The 16,773-nt window shown below is 53.7% G+C and overlaps 2 protein-coding genes across 7 annotated transcripts in view; both read left to right on the forward strand.

Moving 5' to 3' along the window:
- The window catches only part of LOC131901285 (uncharacterized), a 40,146-nt gene extending 33,847 nt beyond the window's left edge, over nucleotides 1-6,299 (forward strand). Inside the window, exons 4-7 of the mRNA XM_059252495.1 lie at nucleotides 1,322-1,447; nucleotides 4,663-4,740; nucleotides 5,060-5,185; nucleotides 6,199-6,299. Coding sequence (XP_059108478.1) covers nucleotides 1,322-1,447; nucleotides 4,663-4,740; nucleotides 5,060-5,185; nucleotides 6,199-6,227 — 359 coding nt within the window. The 3' untranslated portion in view covers nucleotides 6,228-6,299. The remainder of the gene's footprint in view (nucleotides 1-1,321; nucleotides 1,448-4,662; nucleotides 4,741-5,059; nucleotides 5,186-6,198) is intronic.
- A 9,196-nt stretch (nucleotides 6,300-15,495) lies between these two features.
- LOC131901291 (uncharacterized) overlaps nucleotides 15,496-16,773 on the forward strand; it is a 36,436-nt gene continuing 35,158 nt past the window's right edge. For 3 of the 6 annotated variants that reach the window (XM_059252499.1, XM_059252497.1, XM_059252498.1), the window contains exons 1-3: nucleotides 15,496-15,843; nucleotides 16,339-16,437; nucleotides 16,676-16,730. In XM_059252499.1, the coding sequence (XP_059108482.1) occupies nucleotides 15,584-15,843; nucleotides 16,339-16,437; nucleotides 16,676-16,730 (414 nt within the window). In that variant the 5' untranslated portion in view covers nucleotides 15,496-15,583. The remainder of the gene's footprint in view (nucleotides 15,844-16,338; nucleotides 16,438-16,675; nucleotides 16,731-16,773) is intronic. The other 3 variants (XR_009376463.1, XR_009376461.1, XR_009376460.1) reach the window with 2 other exon arrangements.

Raw genomic sequence — 16,773 nt, forward strand, 5'->3', positions numbered from 1 at the left:
TGAGTTTGTTGTGGCCTAATCCTGTGAGTGTCCATAAGCAGTGCCTGACAGGCACAGTATTTAAGAGTTATGATAGTCAGGCCAGGGTTGAAGGTGAAGGACAGGTTGGCATGTAGGGAAGCCTTTTAGGGCTCCATCCTTCAGCTCCAGCTCAGGTGAGCACAAGGTTTAGACTGGTGCATCATATCTGTGGTTTGGGTCTCATGGACGTGCCAGGGAACGGTGGATGAGAGCATTGTGTAGGAACCATCGGAAAGGTGACAGGACCATCCTTTAGAGTGGCCTGCCAGGCAGGTCTAGGAAGTCAGGGCCTCCACCCCCAGCAGTATGAAGCTCCCTTTTTAGCCTCATCAAATGTCTCCAGGAGCTTTTGTGGAGAGGGAGATTTGGAAGAGCATAGACAGGCTTGTCTCCAGGTGGCAGGGAGAGTGATTTTCTTCAAGGCTCCATCATGGAAGATGTCAGCAGTGTGGAGGAGAGCCTCTGGAGACTTTCAGTGCTCATTGAAGGAAGACTTCATGTTGGGAGTGCTAAGCATTTCCCAACTGAACATGGCCTAGCTACCCTGGATACCAGGGATGGGACTGTACATAGGAGAGGGACAGAGAAAGACAGAGATAGAGCTGGAGTTGGAGGTAGAGGAGGATAGATAAATGCGAGAAGGAAAGTGAGGTGAGAGCAAATGATAATCTGCCTGTGAGATGTTGGGGGTTTTCGTGATTGTTGGTGTTTTTTTTCATGCAGGCTGGTGGGCAGACCCACTCTGTCTATGAACACTTTTTTCTGTTCCATGGGTCTGGGCCCCTGGAGGGAATTTTGGTGATGACACCTGGAATGTTTAGGGAAATCCATAAGGACAGACAGGGTGGGTGTGTGCTGCAGGTATCCTGGTGTTAAGAGTGAGAATTGCTTCTTGTCCCTCAGCTTTTATGTTGCCTGTCCTTGGTCCACTTGAATCTCTTGAGAGAGCTGAATCCTGTGTGTGCCTAGGCCCTGCCACAGGTACGTGGGTGTCCACAGAGGATACAGAGAGTTCCATGCCTGACAGGGTCTTGAGGAAGTTAGAGAACGGAAAGAGAAGTTTCCTGAGTGGTGCCTGGTAGTTGGTGTACGGTAGAGTCGGGAGGTGGGAGGTTAGGGGTGGGAGGTGGAGGGCTGTGCAGAGGAGAGGGATTGTGACAGAGCTGGAGGTAGGTCAGAATGGTTGCCTGGTGCTGCCTAGGAGACAGTTAAGGTGGGGGCCTGAGCCCAGGGTTTGGTAGGCAAGAGGGCAGGTGGGTGCAATGTTTCTTCTTTTGATGTGTCCTTGTCTCCACCTCAGGTACCTGGACGGCCTGCCTGTTTAGGCGAGGTCGTGCATGTCCCTGGCCCCTTGTGGTCCCTGCTTTGGATGGTGGGGGGCACATCCATCTGAACGCACATCACTTCCAAGACCAAGGTTTTGGAAGTAAGCCCTTTTCCTCTCCCATTATATATTAGTCAATTGGACCATGGGATATGGGACGATACAGGACTCAGTCCCCCTATCCTGGAGCCCCGACTAGTGCCCACAGCTGCATGTCCTTTTGCCCTTTGTCCATCAGGGAGCAGCCGTTTGCCAGGTGGGAAGCCCGGGGGTGGGCCTAGGGCCCCATTCAGTTGGTTGGACGTCTCCCTTGGTGTGACACCTTCTCCTGTGCTCTGGGTTCTGGGACATCAACACCCCACTGCCCCCAGAAGGAACAGGGTCAGCCTGGGAGGCCCCTCTTGGCTGGAGCCTTGACCTGGAAGCTTCTTGGGTCAGCAGACCCAAGGCCATTCTGGCAGCTGTACTGGTCACCCTGGAGGGTGGAATCATGTAGACAGCGGATGGATCTCTGAAAGCTACTCTGTGTGTGTGTGTGTGTGTGTGTGTGTGTGTGTGTGTGTGTGTGTGTGTTTGGAGTTCTAGCAGGGCAAGGGCAGGGATGCAGGTGTGAGAATACCCTGGTATGGCAGCTAGGGGGCGACGCTCAGCCCTTGGTCCCCAAATCCATGTGTATGTTTCTGAGGCTCCTCCCCTATAGTCCAGATTGGCATGTGGTTTGTGGAGGATTCCCTTAGGGTTTGGTGCGGGCTCTCAAGAGCTTCTATGCCCACATCCACACACTCCCCACTTGGCTCCCTCCATCACACCCTCCACCACCTGGCCCCTCTCCAGGTACCACATGATACTCTCAGGTGGGGCCTTCTGGGCTGGTAAGCGCCCAAAGCCGAGTGTCTCAGGGCAGTGCAAGGCATGGAGGAACCTGTTAAGGTTTGTAACCGCAATCTGCCCCATGCACCCCCACTTGCTGATCAACCTGGGGTCCCTAGCAGCAGCACTAGAGCCTCATGTCTGTCCAGTCCCGGCCTACATGGTTGGTCTCCATCTTGGAGCTTGGGAGGAGATCTCTGGCTTTTTTTGATTTTTAATTTTTTTTTTGCTGTGCGAAGGGCAGAGAGAGAACACCTGTCGTCCTTGACCCTTGGCATTCTCGGTGCACTGCTGCCATCCCGCGGATTCAGTTTGCTGATTCCGCCACCAAGTCCCTATGCTTCCCTGGAAATGGGGGCAGGCTGGCTAGGGAAGGGTTCCCGCCTGGGTCTCCCAGCACCAAAGAGGTTCTCTTGCCCGCTCCTTGACCCAGGAGAGCTGGAGCAGCAAGCAGGGTCCAGGTGACCAGCTCCGGGCGGGAGCCACGAGACTTGGCTTGCCGGTGGCAAGAGCACAGCCTCCCAGGTCCTGGGGCCGCCATGTCTGGCAGCAGCAGAGGACCTCTCCGCAGGGGATTGTGCAGCCTGGGCTGCATCATGGTCATTTTGGGGAAACATCCTGTGTGCCGGCCTGCCTGCCCTTACCGTTGTGCACCAGGCCACGCAGGACCGCCCATCTTTTGTTTGAGCCTCCCTAGCAGTATCCACAGCTCACTTTGAGAAACCACACAAACTCTACCCAGCATCTCTGGGAGGTGCTCAGGGTCTCAGGTCTGGTGCTAGCCACTGTGGCCAAATGTCTGTCATCCATTTAACTTCTCCTGAAAGCCCCTCTCCTTTCTGGCTGCCAGGTCTTCTCTCTGGATTGCCTTTTGTTCCTTTGACAGGGTTTGCCCTTGAGCTGTGCTACAGGTGGAATTCAGGGACTGGAACCTGTCAGAAAAGGTTCCCCCTCCAAAGCAAAACCCCAGAATCCTACAAATGGTCTGCGAGGTCTCCCCCCCCATCATCATCCTATACAAGCTGGTTGTGTGTACCCAGTGATCCAGGAGCTCAAGGCAGTGTGGTGGCTCAAGGGGAATCCCAGTAGAAGCATCGAGACCAGGGTTTGGACTCAGGGGTGCTCACAAAGAGGCCAGGAAGAACTTAGGTACCATGGTGGCCAGGTTTCATGGTCCCTGCCTCCCCTGACAAGCCTCCTCTGTGTCATGCAGACTACATGCAGGCCGCATACTCCTTCTTGTGTTCTCCTGCCTAGCTCCCTTTGCCTTAAACCCAGGGAGAACTCCCAGGGTCAAGTTCAAAAAGCCCGTTGTCCTGCACTGCCCTGTCCAGACATCATTTCAGCAGGAGGAACACTTAAAGAAGGCTCTGATATTAACAGAGGACACTATTTGTAGACCTAGAACTGCTCTGTGTGTGTGTGTGTGTGTGTGTGTGTGTGTGTGTGTGTGTGTGTGTATTGGGTGTTTGTGTGTTCCTGGTTTTGTTGTGGCCTCATCCTTTGAGTGTCTATAAGCAGTGCCTGAGAGGCACAGTATGTAAGAGCTATGGTGGTCAGGCCAGGGTTGAGGGAAGGACAGGTTGGCATGTAGTGGAGCCTTCTAAGGCTCCATCGTTCAGCTCCAGTTCTGGTGAGCACAAGGTTTTCAGTGGTGCATCCTGTGTGTGGTTTGGGCCTCAGGGGTGTGCCGGGGCATGGTGGCTGAGAGCATTGTGTCAGAACCATCGGGTAGGTGGCAGGACTATTCTTTGGAGTGGCATGCCAGGCAGGTCTATGAAGTCAGGGCCTCCAACCTCAACCCCTGCACCAGGAAGCTCCCCTTTTAGCCTCACCAAATGTCATCAGGAGGCTTTGTAGAGATGGAGAGTTGGAAGACCATAGACAAGCTTGTCTCCAGGTGGCAGGGAGAGTGATTTCCTTCTAGGCTCCATCAAGAAGATGTCAGTAGTGTGGAGGATGGCTTCTGGAGACTTTCAGTGCTCATGGAAGGAAGGCTTCCCGTTGGGGAATACAAAGCATTTCCCAAATGAACATGGCCTAGCTACCTTGGATACCAGGGATGGGACTGTACATGGGAGACAGGGACAGAGGGAGACAGAGATAGAGGTGGAGGTGGAGGTAGAGGAGGATAGATAAATGAGAGGGTTTGGGGGCGACAGGGAGAGAGAGGGGGGAGGGACAGGGTGAGAGAGTGTGGGAGAGCAAATGAGAATCTGCTTGTGGGGTGTTGGGTGTTCTCTAGTTTGTGGCTGTTTTTCATGCAATCTGGTGGGGAGACCCACTCTGTCTATGGACACTTTTTTCTGTTCCATGGATCTGTGCCCCTGGAGGGAATTTTGTGTAGGACACCTGGAATGTTGTGGGACATCCATAAGGACACACAGGGTGGGTGGGTGCTGCAGGCATCCTGGAGTTAAGAGTGAGAATTGCTTCTTGTCCCTCAGCTTTGATGTTACCTGTCCTCGGTCCACTTGAATCTGTTGAGAGAGCTGAGTCCTGTGTGTGCCTAGGCCCTGCCACAGGTAGGTGGGTGTCCATAAAGGATACAGAGAGTTCCATGCCTGACAGGGTCTTGGGAAAGTTAGAGGTCGGAAAGAGAAGTTTCCTGAGTGGTGCCTGGTAGTTAGTGTAGGGTAGGGTGGGGAGGTGGGAGGTTAGGGGTGGGAGGTGGAGGACTGTGCATGGGAGAGGGATTGTGACAGAGCTGGAGGTAGGTCAGAATGGTTGCCTGGTGCTGCCTAGGAGACAGTTAAGGTGGAGGCCGGAGCCCAGGGTTTGGTAGGCAAGAGGGCAGGTGGGTGCAATGTTTCTTCTTTTGATGTGTCCTTGTCTCCACCTCAGGTACCTGGACGGCCGGCCTGTTTAGGCGAGGTCGTGCATGTCCCTGGCCCCTTGTGGTCCCTGCTGTGGATGGTGTGGGGCACATCCATCTGAATGCACATCACTTCCAAGACCAAGGTTTTGGAAGTAAGCCATTTTCCTCTCCCATTATATATTAGTCAATGGGACCATGGGATATGGGACGATACAGGACTCAGTCCCCCTATCCTGGAGTCCCAACTAGTGCCCACAGCTGCATGTCCTTTTGCCCTGTGTCCATCAGTGAGCAGCCTTTTGCCAGGTGGGAAGCCCGGGGGTGGGCCTAGGGCCCCATTCAGTTGGTTGGACGTCTCCCTTGGTGTGACACCTTCTTCTGTGCTGTGGGTTCTGGGACATCAACACCCCACTGCCCCCAGAAGGAACAGAGTCAGCCTGGGAGGCCCCTCTTGGCTGGAGCCTTGACCTGGATGCTTGGGTCAGCAGACCCAAGGCCATCCTGGCAGCTGTACTGGTCACCCTGGTGGGTGGAATCATGTAGACAGTGGCTGGATCTCTGAAAGCTACTCGTGTGTGTGTGTGTGTGTGTGTGTGTGTGTGTGTGTGTGTGTGTGTATGTGTGTGTGTGTTTGGAGTTCTAGCGGGGCAAGGGCAGCATGCAGCTGTGAGAATACCCTGGTTTGGCAGCTAGGGGGCGACGCATAGCCCTTGGTCCCCAAATCCATGAGTATGTTTCTGAGGCTCCTCCCCTATACTCCAGATTGGCATGTGGTTTGTGGAGGATTCCCTTAGGGTCTGGTGCAGGCTCTCAAGAGCTTCTATGCCCACATCCACACACTCCCCACTTGGCTCCCTCCATCACACCCTCCACCACCTGGCCCCTCTCCAGGTACCACATGATACTCTCAGGTGGGGCCTTCTGGGCTGGTAAGCGCCCAAAGCCGAGTGTCTCAGGGCAGTGCAGGGCATGGAGGAACCTGTTAAGGTTTGTAACCGCAATCTGCCCACGCACCCCCACTTGCTGATCAACCTGGGGTCCCTAGCAGCAGCACTAGAGCCTCATGTCTGTCCAGTCCCGGCATACATGGTTGGCCTCCATCTTGGAGCTTGGGAGGAGATCTCTGGCTTTTTTCAATTTTTAATTTTTTTTTTGCTGTGCGAAGGGCAGAGGGAGAACACCTGTCGTCCTTGACCCTTGGCATTCTTGGTGCACTGCTGCCATCACGCGGATTCAGTTTGCCGATTCTGCCACCAAGTCCCTGTGCTTCCCTGGAATTGGGGGCGGGCTGGCTAGGGAAGGGCTCCCGCCTGGGTCTCCCAGCACCAAAGAGGTTCTCTTGCCCAGCTCCTTGATTCAGGAGAGCTGGAGGAGGAAGCAGGGTCCAGGTGACCAGCTCCGGTCAGGGGCCACGAGACTTGGCTTGCCGGTGGCAAGAGCACAGCCTCCCAGGTCCTGGGGCCGCCATGTCTGGCAGCAGCAGAGGACCTCTCCGCAGGGGATTGTGCAGCCTGGGTTGCATCATGGTTGTTTTGGGGAAACATCCTGTGTGCCAGCCTGCCTGCCCTTACCGTGGTGCACCAGGCCACGCAGGACCGCCCATCTTTTTTCTGAGCCTCCCTAGCAGTATCCACAGCTCACTTTGAGAAACCACACAAACTCTGCCCAGTATCTCTGGGAGGTGCTCAGGGTCTCAGGTCTGGTGCTAGCCACTGTGGCCAAATGTCTGTCATCCATTTAACTTCTCCTGAAAGCCCCTCTCCTTTCTGGCTGCCAGGTCTTCTCTCTGGATTGCCTTTGGTTCCTTTGACAGGGTTTGCCCTTGAGCTGTGCTACAGGTGGAATTCAGGGACTGGAACCTGTCAGAAAAGGTTCCCCCTCCAAAGCAAAACCCCAGAATCCTACAAGTGGTGTGCGAGGTCCCCCCCCCTTGCATCATCATCCTATACAAGCTGGTTGTGTGTACCCAGTGATCCAAGTGCTCAAGGCAGTGTGGTGGCTCAAGGGGAATCCTAGTAGAAGCATCCAGACCAGGGTTTGGACTCAGGGGTGCTCACAAAGAGGCCAGGAAGAACTTAGGTACCATGGTGGCCAGGTTTCATGGTCCCTGCCTCCCCTGACAAGCCTGCTCTGTGTCATGCAGGATACATGCAGGCCGCATACTCCTTCTTGTGTTCTCCTGCCTAGCTCCCTTTGCCTTAAACCCAGGGAGAACTCCCAGGGTCAAGTTCAAAAAGCCCGTTGTCCTGCACTGCCCTGTCCAGACATCATTTCAGCAGGATGAACACTTAAAGAAGGCTCTGATATTAACAGAGGACACTATCTGTAGACCTAGAACTGCTCTGTGTGTGTGTGTGTGTGTGTGTGTGTGTGTGTGTGTGTGTATTGGGTGTTTGTGTGTTCCTGGTTTTGTTGTGGCCTAATCCTGTGAGTGTCCATAAGCAGTGCCTGAGAGGCACAGTATGTAAGAGTTATGGTGGTCAGGCCAGGGTTGAGGGAAGGACAGGTTGGCATGTAGTGGAGCCTTCTAAGGCTCCATCTTTCAGCTCCAGTTCTGGTGAGCACAAGGTTTTCAGTGGTGCATCCTGTGTGTGGTTTGGGGCTCAGGGGTGTGCCGGGGCATGGTGGCTGAGAGCATTGTGTCAGAACCATCGGGTAGGTGGCAGGACTATCCTTTGGAGTGGCCTGCCAGGCAGGTCTAGGAAGTCAGGGCCTCCAACCTCACCCCCTGCACCAGGAAGCTCCCCTTTTAGCCTCACCAAATGTCTCCAGGAGGCTTTGTAGAGATGGAGAGTTGGAAGTCCATAGGCAAGCTTGTCTCTAGGTGGCAGGGAGAGTGATTTCCTCCTAGGCTCCATCAAGAAGATGTCCGCAGTGTGGAGGATGGCTTCTGGAGACTTTCAGTGCTCATGGAAGGAAGGCTTCCTGTTGGGGAATACAAAGCATTTCCCAAATGAACATGGCCTAGCTACCTTGGATACCTGGGATGGGACTGTACATGGGAGACAGGGACAGAGGGAGACAGAGATAGAGGTGGAGGTGGAGGTAGAGGAGGATAGATAAATGAGAGGGGGGGCGACAGGGAGAGAGAGGGGGGAGGGACAGGGTGAGAGAGTGTGGGAGAGCAAATGAGAATCTGCTTGTGGGTTGTTGGGTGTTCTCTAGTTTTTGGCTGTTTTTCATGCAGGCTGGTGGGCAGACTCACTCTGTCTATGGACACTTTTTTCTGTTCCATGGATCTGTGCCCCTGGAGGGAATTTTGTGTGAGGACACCTGGAATGTTTAGGGACATCCATAAGGACACACAGGGTGGGTGGGTGCTGCAGGCATCCTGGAGTTAAGAGTGAGAATTGCTTCTTGTCCCTCAGCTTTGATGTTACCTGTCCTCGGTCCACTTGAATCTGTGAGTCCTGTGTGTGCCTAGGCCCTGCCACAGGTAGGTGGGTGTCCACAGAGGATACAGAGAGTTCCATGCCTGACAGGGTCTTGGGGAAGTTAGAGAACGGAAAGAGAAGTTTCCTGAGTGGTGCCTGGTAGTTGGTGTAGGGTAGGGTTGGAAGGTGGGAGGTTAGGGGTGGGAGGTGGAGGGCTGTGCAGAGGAGAGAGATTGTGACAGAGGTGGAAGTAGGTCACAGTGGTTGCCTGGTGCTGCCTAGGAGACGGTTAAGGTGGGGGCCTGGGCCCAGGGTTTGGTAGGCAAGAGGACAGGTGAGTGCCATATTTCTTCGTTTGATGTGTTCTTGTCTCCACCTCAGGGCCCTGGCTGGCCTGCCTGTTGAGGTGAGGTTGTAGAAGTCCCGGGCCCCCAGTGGTCCCTGCTTCTGGTGATATGGGGCAGCATCCACCTGAATTCACTTCACCATGGAGGCCAAGGTTTTGGAAGGAAGCCCTTCTCCTCTTGTATCTCAATATCAGACCATCGGAGCATGGGACACGGGACTCAGGCCACCGACCCTGGAGTCTTGTCCAGTGCACACAGCTGCCTGCCCTTTTGCCTTGTGTTCATCCGGGATCGGCCTTCTGCCAGGTGGGACTTCCGTGTTGGACCTAGCGTCTTATGGAGTTGGGTGGTCGTCTCACTTGGTTTGAAATCTTCCCTTGTGCTCAGGGTTCTGGGTCACAACCAAGGCACTGCCCTAGCAGGACCAGAGTCAGCCTGAGAGGCCCCTTTTTGGGTGGCCGGCTTGACCTAGAAGGGTGGGCCAGAAGACCCAAGGCCATCCTGGCAGCTGTACTGGTCACCCTGGTGGGTGGAGTCAAGTACATAGCCACTGGATCTCTGAAAGCTGCTGTGTGTGTGTGTGTGTGTGTGTGTGTGTCTGTGTCTGTCTGTGTGTGTGTGTGTCTATGTGTCTGGGGTGAAGGCTGGGCGAAGGGCAGGGATGCAGCTGTTAGAATACCCTGGTTTGGCAGCTAGGGGGCGACGTTCAGCCCTTGGTCCCCAAATCCATGAGTATGTTTCTGAGGCTCCTCCCCTATAGTCCAGATTGGCGTGTGGTTTGTGGAGGATTCCCTTAGGGTCTGGTGCAGGCTCTAAAGAGCTTCTATGCCCACATCCACACACGCCGCACTTGGCCCCCTCCATCACACCGTCCACCACCCGCCCCCTCTCCAGGTACCACGCGATACCCTCAGGGGGGGCCTTCATGGGCTGCCATGTGCCCAAAGCCCAGTGTCTCAGGGCAGTGCAGGGCATGGAGGAACCTGTTAAGGTCGGTAACCTCCATTGCCCACCACACCCCCACTCACTGAACACCCTGGGATCCCTAGCAGCAGCCCTAGAGCCTCATGTCTGTCCAGTCCTTATCTACATGGTTGGCCTCCATCTTGGAGCTTGGCAGGAGAATGCTGACTTTTTTTTAAATTTTTTAATTTTTGTTTGCTTTGCGAAGGCCAGAGGGAGAGCACCCTTCGCCCTTGGCCTTTGGCAGTCTCGGTGCACTGCTGCCATCACGCGGATTCAGTTTGCCAATTCCGGCAGCAAGTCCCTGTGCATCCCAGGAAATGGAGGTGTGCCGCCTAGGGAAGGGCTCCCGCCTGGGTCTCCCAGGACCAAAGTGGTTCTCTTGCCTGCTCCATGACCCAGGAGAGCTGGAGGAGGAAGCAGGGTCCAGGTGACCGGCTCTGGGCGGGGGCCACGAGACTTGGCTTGCAGGTCATGGAAGCACAGCCTCCTGGATCCTACTGCCGCCATGTCTGGCAGCAGCAGAGGACCTCTCCGCAGGGGATTTTGCAGCCTGGGCTTCATTGGTGTCCTTGTGGGGAAATTTGCCCCAGTGTGCCAACCTGCCTGCCCTTACCTTGGTGCACAAGGCCACCCAGGGAGCCCCTAACTTTTTTTGAGCCTCCCTAGCAGTATCCACAGCTCACTTCCGGAGACCACACAAACTCTGCCCTGCCTCTTTGGGAGGTTTTCAGGGTCTCAGGCCTGGTTGCTGGTAGCCACTGTGGCCAAATGTCTCTCATCCATTTAACTCCTCCTGCCATCCCCTCTCCTCTCTGGCTGCCAGGCCTTCTCTCTGGCTTGCCTTTTGTTCCTTTTACAAATGGCCTTCCACTTGAGGTGTGCTACAGGTGGAATTCAGGGACTGGGACCTGTCAGAAAAGGTTCCTGCTCCAGAGCCACATCCCCAGAATCCAACAATTGGTCAGGGACCCCCCCCCATCATCATCCTATGCAAGCTGGTTGTGTGTACCCAGTGATCCAGAGCTCAAGGCAGTGTGGTGGCTCAGGGTGAATCCCAGTAGAAGCATCCAGACCAGGGTTTGGTCTCAGGGGTGCTCACAAACAGGCCAGGCAGGACTTAGGTACCATGGAGGCCAGGTTTCACGGCCCTTGCCTCCCCTGAGAAGCTTCTTCTCTGTCATGCAGGATACACATGCAGGCCGAATACTCCTTCCTGTGTTCTCCTGCTTAGCTCACCTTTGCCTTAAACCAGGTAGAACCCCCAAGATCAAAGGTCGGAAAGCCCCTTGTCCTGCACTGCCCTGTCCAGACACCATCTCAACAAGAAGAATACTTGGAGAAGGCTATGAAATTAACAGAGGGCAGTATGTGGAGTCCTAGACCTGCTCCGTGTGTGTGTGTGTGTGTGTGTGTGTGTGTGTGTGTGTGTATTGGGTGTTTGTAAGTGCCTGGGTTTATTGTGGTGTAGTCCTGTTTGGGTCCATAAGAGGTGGCTGAGAGGCACAGTATATAAGAGTTATTGTGGTCAGGTCCAGGTTGATGGGGAAGGACAGGTTGGCATGTAGGGGAAGCCTTTTAGGGCTCCATCCTTCAGTTCCAGCTCAGGTGAGCTCAATGTTTGGAGTGGTGCATTTTGTTTGTGGGTTGGAGCACAGGGGCGTGCTGGGGTGGGTGTGTGCTGCAGGCATCCTGGTGTTAAGAGTGAGAATTGCTTCTTGTCTCTCAGCTTCTATGTTGCCTGTCCTTGGTCAGCTTGAATCTCTTGAGAGAGCTGAGTCCTGTGTGTGCCTAGGCCCTGCCACAGGTAGGTAGGTGTCCACAGAAGATTCAGAGAATTCCATGCCTGACAGGGTCTTGAAAAATTTAGAGAACAGAAAGAGAAGTTTCCTGAGTGGTGCCTGGTAGTTGGTGTAGGGTAGGGTCGGGAGGTGGGAGGTTAGGGGTGGGAGGTGGAGGGCTTTGCAGAGGAGAGAGATTGTGACAGAGCTGGAGGTAGGTCAGAATGGTTGCCTGGTGCTGCCTAGGAGATGGTTAAGGTGGGGGCCTGGGCCCAGGGTTTGGTAGGCAAGAGGGGAGGTGGGTGCAATGTTTCTTCTTTTTATGTTTCCTTGTCCCCACCTCAGGGCTGTGGACGGCCTGCCTGTTGAGGCAAGTTTATGGATGTCCCCGGCCCTCAGTGGCCCATGCTTGGAATGATGTGGGGCAATTCCATCTGAATGCACATCACTACCAAGGCCAAGGTTTTGGAAGGAAGCCCTTCTCCTCCCCATCTCAAGATTACACCATGGGACCCTGGAAGAGGGGACTCAGGCCCCTGTCCCTGGATCCCTGACCAGTGCACACTGCTGCCTGCCTTTTCCTTGTGTCCATCCAGGAACAGCCTTCTGCCAGGTGAGAAGCCCGTGCTGGGCCTAGGGTCCCATTGAGTTGGGTGGTCGTCTCCCTTTGTTGTCACACTTCCCCGTGTGCTCTCGGTTCAGGGACTCCACCACTCCACTGCCCTAGCAGGACCGGGTTCAGCCTGGGAGGACCCTCTTGTCTGGCCGCCTTGACCTGGAAGCTTGGGTCAGCAGACCCAAAGCCATCCTGGCAGCTCTACTGGTCACCCTGGTGTGTGGAGTCATGTAGACAGCCAGTGGATGTGTGTGTGTGTGTGTGTGTGTGTGTGTGTGTGTGTGTGTGTGTTTCTCTGTGTGTTTGTGTGTCTGGGGTGAGGGCGGGGTGAGTCCAGGGATGCAGCTGTGAGAATACCCTGGTTTGCCTGCTAGGGAGAGATGCTCAGCCCCTGGACACCAACCCCATGAATATGTTTGTGAGGCTCCTCCCCTATAGTCCAGATTGGCATGTGGTTTGTAGAGGACTCCCTTAGGGTCTGGCTCAGGCTCTCCAGTGCGCCTGCTCTCACATCCACACAGTCCCCTCTTGGCCCCCTACATAACACCCTCCACCACCCGCTCCCTCTCCCCGCACCCCACTATACCCTCAGGTAGGGCCTTCAGGGGCTGGCACAAAGCCAGTGTCTCAGGGCAGTGCAGTGCTTGGAGGAAACAGTGGAGGAACCAGTTAAGGTCTGTGAGCCCGATCTACACACCACATCCCCACCTGCTGAACACCCTCCGATCCCTAGCAGCAGCCCTAGAGCTGCACGTCTAGCCAGTCCTAGCCTACGTGGTTGGCCTCCATCTTGGAGCTTTGTAGACTAGCTTTGGCTTTTTTATTTTTTTCTTTGGCTTTGCCAAGGGCGGAGGGGGTGCACCCTTCTGCCTTGGCCCTTGAAATTCTCGGTGCACTGCTGCCATCACGTGGATTCATTTTGCTGATTCCGCCAGCAAGTCTCTGTGCTTCCCTGGAAAGGGAGGCCGGTCGGCTAGGGAAGGGCTCCCGCCTGGGTCCCCCAGGACCAAAGCGGTTCTCTTGCACTCTCCATGACCCAGGAGAGCTGGAGGAGGAAGCAGAGTCCAGGGGACCAGCTCTGGGCGGACACCACGTGGCTGGCTTGGGGTTAATGGAAGCACAGCCTCCCGGGTCCTGTGGCCGCCATGTCTGGCAGCAGGAGAGGACCTCTCCACAGGGGATTGTGCAGTCTGGGCTTCATGGGGGTCGTTTTGGGCAAATTTCCTACCCTTGTGCCAGACAACCTGCCCTTACCGTGGTTCACAAGGCCACCCAGGGACCCCCTAGCTTTTGTCTGAACCTCCCAAGCAGTACCCACAGCTCACTTCTGGAGACCACACAAACTCTGCCCTGCATCTCTGGGAGGTGCTCAGGGTCTCAGGCCTGGTTGCTAGCCACCTTGGCCAAATGTCTGTCATCCAATTAACTCCTCCTGACATCTCTCTCCTCTTTGGCTGCCAGGCCTTCTCTCTGGCTTGCCTTTTGTTCCTTTGACAGGGTTTCTCTTTGAGCTGTGCTACAGGTGGAATTCAGGGACTGGGACCTGTCCAAAAAGGTTCCTGCTGCAGAGCCCCATCCCCTGATCCCTACATGTGGTTTGCCAGCCCCGTCCCCCCATCCTCATCCTATGCAAGCTGGTTGTGTGTACCCAGTAAGGCAGTGTGCTGGCTCAAAGTGAATCCCAGTAGAAGCATCGACATTGGTGTGCTCACAAAGAGGCCAGGCAGAACTTAGGTACCATGGTGGCCAGGTTTCATGGTCCCTGCCTCCCCTGACAAGCCTCCTCTGGGTCTCTCAGGACAACCATGCAGACAGCATACTCCTTCCTGTGTTCTCCTGCCTAGCTCACTTTGCCTTAAACACAGAGAACTCCCAGGCTCAAAAGTCGGAAAGCCCCTTGTCCTGCACTTCCCTGTCCAGACATCATCTCAACAGGAAGAGTACTTGGAGAAGGCTCTGAAATTAACAGAGGGTACTATCTGGAGTCTTAGAATTGCTGTGTGTGTGTGTGTGTGTGTGTGTGTGTGTGTGTGTGTGTGTGTGTCTTTTGAATGTTTCTGAGTGCCTGGGTTAATGTGGTGTAGTCCAGTTTGGATCCATAAGAGGTGGCTGAGAGGCACAGTATATAAGAGTTATGGTGGTCGGTCAGATCCAGGTTGATGGGGAAGGACAGGTTGGCATGTAGGGAAGCCTTTTAGGGCGCCATCCTTCAGCTCCAGCTCAGGTGAGCACAAGGTTTGGAGTGGTGCATCCTGTGTTAGGTTTGGGTCTCAGGCGCATGTTGTGGCATGGTGGATGAGAGCATTGTGTAGAAATCATCAAAGGTGTCAGGACAGTCCTTTGGAGTCGGTGTGGCAAGCATGTATGGGAAGTCAGGGCCTCCACCCAAACCCCCAGCAACAGGAAGCTCCCCTTTTAGCCTCAGGACATGTCTTCAGGAGGCTTTGTAGAGAGGGAGAGTTGGAAGAGCATAGACAGGCTTGTCTCCAGGTGCTAGGGAGGGTGATTTTCTTCTAGGCTCAATGATGGAAGATGTCAGCCATGAACAGGAGGTCCTCTGGAGACTTTCAGTGCTCATGGAAGGAAGGCTTCCTGTTGGGGAGTGCAAAGCATTTCCCAACTCATCATGGCCTAGCTACCCTGGATACCAGGGATGGGACTGTACATAGGAGTGAGGCCTAGAGAAAGACAGAGATAGAGGTAGAGGTGGAGGTAGAGGAGGATAGATAAATGAGAGAGAAAGTGAGGCGAGAACAAATGAGAATCTTTTGTTGTTTTGTTGGTGTTTTTTTTCACGCAGGCTGTTGGGAGGACCCACTGTCTATGGACACTTTTTTCTGTTCCATGGATCTGTGACCCTGGAGGGAATTTTGTGTGATGACACTGGGAATGTTGTGGGAAATGCATAAGGACAGACAGGGTGGGTGGGTGCTGCAGGCATCCTGGTGTTAAGAGTGAGAATTGCTTCTTGTCCCTCAGCTTTGATGTTACCTTCTTCATTCCACTTGAATCTGTTGAGAGAGCTGAGTCCTGTGTGTGCCTAGGCCCTGCCACAGGTAGGTGGGTGTCCACAGAGAATACAGAGAGTTCCATGCCTGATAGGGTCTTGAGGAAGTTAGAGAACAGAAAGAGAAGTTTCCTGAGTAGTGCCTGGTAGTTGGTGTAGGGTAGGGTCGGGAGGTGGGAGGTTAGGGGTGGGAGGTGGAGGTCTGTGCAGAGCAGAGGGATTGTGACAGAGCTGGAGGTAGGTCAGAATGGTTGCCTGGTGCTGCCTAGGAGACGGTTAAGGTGGGGGCCTGGGCCCAGGGTTTGGTAGGCAAGAGGGCAGGTGGGTGCAATGTTTCTTCTTTTTATGTTTCCTTGTCTCCACCTCGAGGACCTGGACGATCTGCCTTTTGAGACAAGGTTGTTGATGTCCTGTGCCCCCGGTGGACCCTGCTTCTGGTGATGTGGGGCAGCATCCACCTGAATGCTCTTCAACACGAAGCCCAAGATTTTGGAAGGAAGCCCTTCTCCTCTCCTATCTCAATATGAGACCATCAGTCCATGGGTTGTAGTCTCCTCTGGTGTCACAACTTCCTGTGTGCTCTTGGTTCTGGGACATTACCAACCCACTGCTCTAGCAGGTCCGGGGTCAGCCTTGGAGGCCCCTTCTTTGCTCGCCACCTTGACCTGGAAGCTTGGGTCAGCAGACCTAAGGCCATCCTGGCAGCTGTACTGCTCACCCTGGTAGGTGGAGTCTTGTAGACCTGCTGCTGGATCTCTGAAACGTGCTATTTGTGTGTGTGCGTGTGTGTGTGTGTGTGTGTGTGTGTGTGTGTGTGTGTGTGTGTCTGTATGTGTGTGTGTATCTGTGTTTGTGTGCACATGTGTGAAGGACCTCATGTAGAGGTTCAAGGACAACTTTCAAGAGTCAGTTCTGTCCTTCCACCCTGGGACTTGGCGCTTACACTATGGTTGTTGTGCTAGCACAGCAAACTCCTTTACTTGCTAAGCTTTTTGTTGCCTTGTGTTTCTTCATTTTTGTCAGTGTTATGGTTTGTGGGGGTCAGGGGTTTTCAAGAGGGGACATACAGGTCAGGGATCATTTCTGAATTTAGTAATATTTTAAAAGTCCATCCCAAAGGTAAATAACTTAGCATCCTTGGTGTAGTAGACGAATGGAATTAAAGACTCCAATTTTCAGTCAAGGATCAAGTCTCCTTTAGATTAATTTTTATGCAGTGTTATTCTAAGTAAAGTTTCCCCTGGGAGCAAGTTAGAATTCTCTACTGCAGACCTACCCAGCAGTTTACATTTGAACATCATTCTTCAGGGATTCATGTACGTACTCAGTATTAAAGTACTGATATCTAATTGTTATAGAATGATAGTTACTGAGGTCACTTAATGAGAGGAGGGGTACCATAATTGTGACTTTCATTGTGGCTGATCATCTCTTAAAGGAGAAAAACTGCTAAACCTAACTTGTAAACCCAAATACCACTGTTTAGAATAATTGTTACCGATGATAGAAGACACCATAAGTTAATATAAATTATTTTCATTTTTGTTTATACAGAAAATATTTATACAAAAATCAAGATCGTTATCCATTAAAAGTTCACATTTTAAGTGTAAGTTGATCATTAGATCGTTTCCTAGTATCCATGTATGGGT

Source organism: Peromyscus eremicus, unplaced genomic scaffold (genome assembly GCF_949786415.1).
Source record: "Peromyscus eremicus unplaced genomic scaffold, PerEre_H2_v1 PerEre#2#unplaced_70, whole genome shotgun sequence".
In the NCBI taxonomy this organism is placed as follows: Eukaryota; Metazoa; Chordata; class Mammalia; order Rodentia; family Cricetidae; genus Peromyscus; species Peromyscus eremicus.